We start from the raw sequence: 9,132 nt of genomic DNA, 5'->3' as shown, positions 1-9,132 counted from the left end.
AAAAAGCATCATATACTAAAATTACAATTGGTTTGATTAACTTTTGTATATATGAGGTTAGTAACAATTTAACTATGTAAAAGGAACAGTCGTCACATACACATATATATCCGAAGAAATAGGTTAAAATATAAATGAAAAGGGCCAGAAATAACCTCATACTAAAATTATTTTATAGCATTTGAAATAACATTTACATTGGTTTAGAAAATGCATTAGGTTATAATTAAACTATCATAAAATTAGCTATTATTGAGTATCGTGTGGAAACATGCTAAAATTGAGAAAAGGCTGGTTATGTTTTTCAGGATATAAAAAGCTTTAGGTTATTATTATTCCTTCCAAAAAAAGTACTACTACTATTATAATTAAGGTAGAAGCTATTAGCAAAAAATTTGAATTATTAACTTAAAAAAAACAACATCACTCTATCTCATTCACGAATGTATCCATAGAACAAATGGACTTGCTGCTACAAATAAGTGCCGAATTGAGAATTTCATCTAAAAGGAAAAAATACTGCTCCCATTGAAGTCGCCATTGCTCTAGATACCATATCCTACAAAAAGGTAAAGAAAGAAATGCATAGTCAATATACCTATTTTGTTACATCAATATGTTTTATCATGACAACTAAAATGTTGTTGTAAACGTTGAATTCAAGATTCCTATTTCGAAGGGATAATTGAAAAATACATGAGGTTTTTTACATGAGTGGAAAAACTTGTGCCCCTGCTAAATAGGAATCTGAAGACATTTATATACCGTCATTACTTCATCTAACATTTATTTATAAATGATGTAATGACAGTGTATAAAATTACTTCTACACGAAGTGTATACATTTTTATCTTAAAAATATCACAGCCACACACTGGTGTGAACAAATAGCAACATACTACCTAGAAAACAACCTTATAAGAAGATTCATTTAAACTACGTACCTGAATTATCCATTGGGTTGCCAGCAACTGCAGGCTCAGGCTCCTTGATCTCAACAACAACACAGTCTGACATTAAGAAGGTTTTAGCCACTGAGGCTGCATGTTCCAGGCAACATCTCACCACCTATACAAAAAAGAATGGGATGCTTGAGTTATCAAGTTTCTTATGAACCACAACTATAACCTACTATATATGGAAATTGCAGAAATATGCAGACTTGGCCCTGTTTCATTAAAATAAATATGGTAAAAGTACCATGGTTTTAATTTTATCAGATACCCCCAAAATGCAACTAGAGATAGCTCAGAAATCACAGGAAGGTTAAGTTAAAAAAATCATCAATGATTTATCAGCAACTCACCTTTGTGGGATCAATAATCCCAGCAGCGATTAAATCTTCATATTTACCAGTGGCAGCATTGTAGCCATAATTAGGATTGTCGCTGGACAGAACCTAACAACAACACGAGAAGTTATATATCATCACAAGCACATTGACTGAGTAGAGAGAAATTCCAAAATTAGCAAATCTTAGTACCTTCTCGCTGACGACACTGCCATTTACACCAGCATTTTTGGCAATTAATTTCAGTGGGTAACTAAGAGCTCTCTTCACAATATCAGCTCCAACCTGTAGGAAATCAGACATGGGAATTTTGAGATCATAATCAGTTATACAGCTGAGTAATAAACATTAAATTTAATGGACAGAAAATAACCCAATCTGTCAAGAACAATCCAAATAACCCAACAAAAATATATCTACATTCAAGAAACTTTCGTAGAAATAAAATAAATTGCTCACTTTTTCCTCATCATTATCAAGGGTATCCTTGATAGCATCCACCTTTGCTGCAAGTCTCAGCAGAGTGCACCCACCACCAACTACAATACCTTCCTCAACAGCCGCCTGAAAACCAAAAAAAAATTAACTCGCCGGAACAACCTACAAAGATTACAGAATGTTTCGGACAAGAAACTGTCACCTTTGTTGCATTAAGAGCATCTTCAACTCTCAATTTCTTTTCTTTGAGCTCTGTCTCAGTTTGTGCTCCAACCTGCACATACATACAGCAAATATTGCACCAGTTAACATGTGTTGCACAGAATAAAAAACTGGTACATTATCAAATCTCAAGTAAATTCTTTACCTGGATCACAGCCACACCACCAGACAATTTTGCAATTCTTTCATTGAGCTTCTCCTTTTCATAATCTTGTTCAGCAGCCTGGAAAGATCAGTGCGCATTTTGTTAGAACTTGGAAACGAACAAGCATCTTTCCCACTCCCACAGTTCTACATAATGTCTTCCTAATGTGACTTCAGTGCATGTTTGGATGGGAGGGAGAGGCATACCTCAATTTGGTTTTTAATTTGTGCAACTCTCTTGTTGACTACATCTTGGGTACTTCCGTCACCAACAATTGTGGTTGTATCCTTTGTTAGCACCACCTTGGAGGCATGGCCCAGAACCTCACTCCCAGCTTTGTCTAAAGTAAGGCCAACCTCTTCTCTGATTACGGTTCCTGTAAACCAATTGGAAGGATACAAATTGTTAAGAATCGTAGAAAGTAAAACAAATATACATGTCCAACTTAAACAGAAAAATCAAGGGCATAAAAGTATTAAATTCAAAACCTCCTGTCAAGATAGCAATATCATCAAGGTACTGGCTCTTGCGTTCTCCAAATCCAGGGGCCTTAAGTGCGGCAATCTTCAATGATCCTCTAAGTTTGTTCACCACAAGGGTAGCTAAAGCTTCTTGCTCAATATCCTCGGCAATAATCAAAATAGGGAATCCATTTCTAATTGCATCTTCTAGTATGTTAATAAGATCCCTTGCATTGGTTATCTTTTTATCAACTAACAGCAACTGCACAATATACACACCAAATAAAATTACAAGAGAATATGAAGAATATTAAAAATAAACAGTTAAAGAAAACACAAATGTCACACCTTGCAATTGTCAAACTCGACAGCCATTTTCTCACTGTCAGTAACAAAGTATGGGGAAATATAACCACGGTCAAATTGCATCCCCTCAACAACATACAGGCTGTTTTCTGCACTCTTTCCCTCCTCAAGTGTCACAACACCCTTTCTACCAACTTTACTCAAAGCTTCCGCAATCATATTTCCTACTTCATAATTGTTCCCTGCACTGACTGCTGCCACATCTGCCAACTCACTATCTTCAACCTGCAATAACCACAACTTCTTTAAATGTCCTATCAAATAGAAGTGAAAATCAAAACTAGAATATGCTAATTAATGGTAAGATTTGACAATCAAATGCAGTAAACATCCTCAAAAATATATAGAAAGAGAGAAGAAAAATGCATAACCTCTTTTGAAATCTTTTTAAGCTCGGCTACGAGAGCTTTCGCTGTCTTCTCTATGCCACGGGTGATGAGCACAGGGTTAGCACCAGCTGCAACAACCTGTATAATTTGATAATAATAAGCAAAAGGAAAGCCAAACAGCTCAAACCAAACTAAATAGTTATTATTCTACACTCTCATATAGCAAGTTACAATCCTACCTTGACCCCTTCTGCAATAAGACCCTGGGCAAGAACAACCGAAGTGGTAGTTCCATCACCAGCCAAGTCGTTTGTCTTGGCAGCTGCCTGTCTCACCAACTTAGCTCCAATATTCTCAACTGGGTCCTCCAACTCAACCTTTCCAAGACAAAGGCAACAACAACACGTTAATTAAAAACACCCATAAATTCATCAAAAACAATCACTTAAACATGTAATTAAATTAAAATAAAACTCTATCATAATAATCTTCTTAAAAAACTAAAGACATTAAAACTATTCTAATACCCAAAAGCATTACAAACATAGTAACAGGACAAACCTCTTTAGCAACAGTGACACCATCATTAACAATCTTAGGCGACCCATACTTGCTTTCCAAAACAACGTTCCTTCCTTTTGGACCGAGTGTAACCCCAACCAGATCTGCAAGCTTGTTCACACCATTCTGTATCACAACAACAACAACAAAAACCAAACAAATATAAGTAAAAATGTTCATTGGAATCAACCAAATACAATTACAGAAAACAAACAAAAACATCCAATGGCCACTCAAAATGGATAAAACAATAATAGCTTATTGTTCATTCAGTTGACCTATGTTTTATTAGCAGTTAATTCTCCGATTCAATCTCAAAACCTAACTAGCTCAGTGACTCAGTAAGTATAACACTCACTACTACAACAACTGTACCTGGAGCTTCTTAATAGCAGAACCATCCTTGTTGAAATGCAACTCCTTAGCCATAGCAGAAACTCGAGGATTCCGGTTCTTCCTAGCGAGAACAACGTTGTTGCTTCTCTGTCTCCTACCGCCGGCGAAGGGGAACGGAGAAATTGAGGCGGAGGAAGAGAGGTTGTTCGGCGCCACGGCGAGGGAAGCGGTGGAAGACAATGATGTGAATGAAGCCATGGATTGGGAAATCTGAGATTGAAACTGAATTGGGGAAATGGAGTGGTTAGGGTTTAAGGGATGAGAGAGTGGGTTTTGGATAACGCGATAGTCTTGGAAGTAGAAAGTTGTTGAGGAAATGAAAGAAGGAAGATTAGGTTTTTATTGTAATAAAAAAACAATAGGGATATTTTATCTTGAAGCTTCTGTTTCATATGGACCGTTGGATGTTAATCTTTATTGTCTTGTTTTCGAAGGATCTAGAACCCTTTTTGTTATTATTTGTGAAGTTTGGTGGTGCTATACCTAGCTTTTCTATGATGCAGCCTTTATAAGGTATGTTGATATATCCTTGGAGAACAGTTGATTTTGAGAACAAGATGGAGTGTAATTTTTTTTCCACAGTCACTCGTTATATTATTTATCAAGTAATAAAATTAATTACATCATCTATATATATTGATATTACTCTCTTGATTTTTTAGTGTAATATTTATTTATTGTTAGTTTAAAGATTTATAGAGTCACTACATTATACATTATTCATATGTATTACTTTTTTGAAGACTAATTAATAATAATTAAATATGAATGATGGATGATACAATAATATTTTTCCCAAATAAATTTAGAGGTATTATTGTGATGTGGGATTGAAAATTTAGGTGATACTTCATTACATAATTTAAATAATAATTCTTAAGAACGACACTTATCGAGAGGTACATATAGTCAAAAGTAATTAATTTCTTACTTGTAAGAGATACATTTGATAGTACTAAAAAGTTAATTTAAAATTTTCAGCTATTGTAAAAAAAATTATGTGTTATGTCTCACGTGCTAGTTTCATCTTGATGGGAAATAAGCCGTCTTATTTTTTAATTAATAGAACAATTTTTAGACTACATGTTATAATGAGATTTTATTTCAATAAAATAAAGCAACCAATCATTGATTATAATAAAGAAGTATTTTTGAATGTTGCTTTTTGAAGTGAATTTATTTTTCCTCGCCCAATTCATCTTCCTTATAATTTTGTCTTCGATGGTAATTAGATTGATTGTGAAAAAAACTAGGATTCAAGGGAGAACGCTTTTGTGGCACTCCAAGGCAAGATATACCTCAAAGGAAAGGAGAGTGTATTGGGTTTCCCAAATTTCTAATTCTTTGTTGGGTAAGTGAGGTTTTTATATGCATTTGGGATAATGAAATTTTTAACGGATTGTATTACATGTTTAATAGTATCTTGAACTTCATCACTTCTTAGTGTGATTTACAGTTCTTTCCTTCAATTGAGAAATTGGGGATTAAATTTCCCTTTCTTATCATCTTCTCTATTTTGCAATTTGTATACGTGAATATATTACTTAAAATGCAATATACTTGTCATTTTGTCAAGTCAAGGGAGGAGGATACCTTTGCTAAATAATTAAAAAAAAATCAAATATTACATTAAATTTGATGCCAATCTATGTTATGATGTCCCGTGCCCCACTATTATGCCTTTAGTTTGAGTCTGGTTCCTCTCCATTACAGGAGAGACCAGTACATAGTTTAGATCATTACACGTGTTAAAAGTAAATTTTCAATAGTTCAGATTTTAATTTATTTTTAAATTAAATAACTTCAAAAAATCAATCCTCTCACATTCCCAGTACTAGACTCTCTAGTACTGTAGAGAAATCTTATTCCTTTAGTTTGAGTCTGGATTCTCTCCATTACAGGAGAGACCAGTATATACTTTGGGTCTAAACCACAAGATTTTAAACTTTCAATTCCAATAAATATATATATATATATATATATATATATATATATTTATTGGAATGCCACGTGCCATTTTTTTATTATTGTATTTTTATATGTGGTATGGTTGATCCACCAACTATATCTGTATTTAACAAATATGTCCAAGTGGTAAAGACCAAAGAGAAAAGTTTAAGGAAGGAGAATATTAAAAAAAATATGAAAGGAAGGAACTAATCTTTTTCCATAATATATTATTATTCTCTCCTAATAAATATTGTTTTAAAAAATTGAAATTTTGACATAATATAATACATAGAATCTAATTATATTTATAGACTGACGCCTAATTAGTGCCTTAAATTTTATTTAAGACTATTCTAATAATTATATGCTCTTTCAACCAACTAGAGACTTGACTTTTTATAATTATTATTAACTATTTTTATTTAATGTTTGGGTTGTATCTTACTAAAATACTTAGACAATGAAAACACAATCCCAAATTATATATTTGTAGTGGCAAACATTGATGCTGAAGAGGTAGAAATTTTAATTTGAATACAAGTAGGTTTTTTTGGTACATTTTTCCTGATTTTTGGGTATATGAATATAAGTAGGTTTGTTAATTATGTAATTCATCGTAAAATTTTAAATAGAGAAAAGCATTAGTAAATAGAAGATGTCATGTATCACAAAGGTAGAGCGTGAATGGGAAGAAGCGACTATGTTTAAAATGAACTATGCACTATTTCTATAAATCTTTATACATAGATAGTATATCATATGTTATTTATTGTATTACTTTTTGAAAAGTTAACGGTAGCTAAAAATGAATAATGGATAATAGATTGTTAATATTTAAATCTTTTATACTGCATACATATTTTTTCCTAATAAAATAATATCCTAAAAATGAAATAATGGTATAGAAAAGATTTGGTAATATCTTTAAAATATTCTAAAAAAGATAAATAAATGGCAAAATAATAGGAATATAGTAATCATGGCAACTAGTTACTGGATTTAGAAATGCGTTTATACCATGAAATATTTTCTTAATGTGATTAGACAATGGAAACACAATGCCTAATTTCATATTAATAAGAAGAAAATCATTCATTTACGTTAAGTTATATTAGTTACACTCAATTTGAGTTGTTCATTCTCTTAAGTTATATTAGTTACATTTATTTAAGATTTCTTCTTTTCTTTCTCATCATTTATTGCAATCACCCATTTGGTGCGTTGAATTTAAGAAAATGAACAGTTGAAATTATATGTAACTAACCTAACTTAACTTAGGTGTAAATAGATTTATCCTCTAATAAGAAATATTTATGCTAAAAGGTAGAAATTTGAAATGGAAAATAAGGAAGTACATTTGATAATTATGTAATTTAATTAATGAAATTACATTAATTAGTGTCATTACAATTATTTTAAAAAATCAGAGAAAGGTAGTAGTAAATTAAAGATCACATATCATAAAGGTGGAGAGTGAATTTGAAAAAGCCACTATGTCAAAAATTATATTTGTACTTTGATATTTAATTTAACATATATAAGTTTTTTGGTACAATAATAGAAACAAGAATACTAAATAAAAGAAAGGTCTATATATTGGAGAATATCTCCATCCAAAATCCATATATTAAACGCGGAAATCCTTATGACCATTGCATTGTTCCCACAACCTAATGTTTATGCCCATACATAAACCCAAATGGAACAACCATGGTCCAGACCGAAGAAACCTCAAATGAGTTCATGGTGAAGATGAAGAACATACATTGTTGAGCCATTTCCAGAATCTCGAAGGTATGAGGGAGTCAGAATGTCGATGTGTTTCGACTTTGTCGAACTCCTATTGTTGTTGGAGAACAACACGGCTGACTTATTGTCACAGTATAACTTTAGTGGTCTTTCAATCCTTTCCACAATCCGCAGCCCAATGACAAAATTTCTCAGCCATGATGACTGAAGTGATGCCTCATAACATGCTATATATTCTACTGCCATGGTGGATGAAGCTACAAGGTTTTGCTTAGCATAACGCCAAGAAACCGCACCACCAGCTAATAGATAAACATAGCCCGAAGTAGATCGTCTACTATCTTGGCATCCCGCAAAATCGGAGTCAGAATACCCAATGATCTCTAATTGGTCTGATCTTCTATATGTGAGCATATAGTCTTTTGTTCCCTTTAAGTACCTCATGACCCTTTTGGCTGCTTTCCAATGGTCCATTCCTGGATTACTCATATATCTGTCTAAAACCCCAACTATAAACGTTATATCCGAACGCGTACATACTTGAGCATACATAAGGCTCCCTACAGTTGATGCGTAAGGGATCTTTTGCATTTCCTGAATTTCCAGATTTCCTTTAGGGCACTGATTGAGACTAAATTTGTCTCCCTTGACAACTGGAGTATCCATTGCTTTACAGTCTTCTATGCCATATCTTTTAAGTACCTTTTCTATATAGCTCTTTTGTGATAATCCGAGAATACCCCGAAATATGTCTCGGTGTATCTGGATTCCTAATACAAATGAAGGTTCACCAAGATCCTTCATTTTAAAATTACTGGATAGAAATGTCTTGGTTTCTAACAAGGTACCCAAATCATTAGTGGCAAGCAGTATGTCATCCACATACAAGAGCAAGAAAATATACTTGCTCCCACTGAACTTGTGATACACACAATCTTCAACTGAATTCATCTCAAAACCAAAAGAGAGAATCACCTCATGAAATTTGTGGTACCACTGACGAGACGCCTGTTTCATCCCATAGATGGATTTTGTCAATTTGCATACCATATCCTTTCGGTCTCCCGTTACAAAGCACCATATAAATCTTTTCATTAATGTTTCCATTTAGAAAAGTTGTTTGATGAAGCTCCAAATCAAAATGTGTTACAAGAGCCGTGATTGTTCTAAGAGAGTCTTTCGTCGAAACTGGAGAGAAAGTCTCTTTATAGTCAATTCCTTCCT

General features: G+C 33.1%; 1 protein-coding gene across 1 annotated transcript; it reads right to left on the bottom strand.

The window, feature by feature from the left end:
* On the bottom strand, window positions 307-4,546 carry LOC109348051 (ruBisCO large subunit-binding protein subunit beta, chloroplastic). The gene is made up of 14 exons (XM_019588242.1): window positions 4,189-4,546; window positions 3,814-3,939; window positions 3,492-3,629; window positions 3,295-3,390; window positions 2,906-3,148; window positions 2,585-2,819; window positions 2,303-2,472; window positions 2,097-2,174; window positions 1,932-2,003; window positions 1,751-1,855; window positions 1,484-1,576; window positions 1,307-1,399; window positions 945-1,068; window positions 307-559 (listed from the first exon to the last, which is right to left on the bottom strand). Exons 1-14 carry the CDS (start codon window positions 4,405-4,407, stop codon window positions 546-548), a joined length of 1,806 nt encoding a protein of 601 aa, XP_019443787.1. The 5' UTR covers window positions 4,408-4,546; the 3' UTR covers window positions 307-545.

This window comes from Lupinus angustifolius, chromosome LG05, assembly GCF_001865875.1.
Source record: "Lupinus angustifolius cultivar Tanjil chromosome LG05, LupAngTanjil_v1.0, whole genome shotgun sequence".
Lineage (NCBI taxonomy): Eukaryota > Viridiplantae > Streptophyta > Magnoliopsida > Fabales > Fabaceae > Lupinus > Lupinus angustifolius.
This window is presented reverse-complemented; position numbering and strand designations above follow the sequence as displayed.

Bases quoted from the DNA above. Each gene is read 5' to 3' on its own strand.
- LOC109348051 (XM_019588242.1), bottom strand. From the start codon at position 4,407: ATGGCTTCATTCACATCATTGTCTTCCACCGCTTCCCTCGCCGTGGCG. The intron at 3,149-3,294 runs GTTATGCATTTT...TGGTTATTGCAG, and splicing joins TTAAAAAGATTTCAAAAGAG to GTTGAAGATAGTGAGTTGGC. The intron at 2,820-2,905 runs GTGTGACATTTG...TATATTGTGCAG, and splicing joins TCGAGTTTGACAATTGCAAG to TTGCTGTTAGTTGATAAAAA.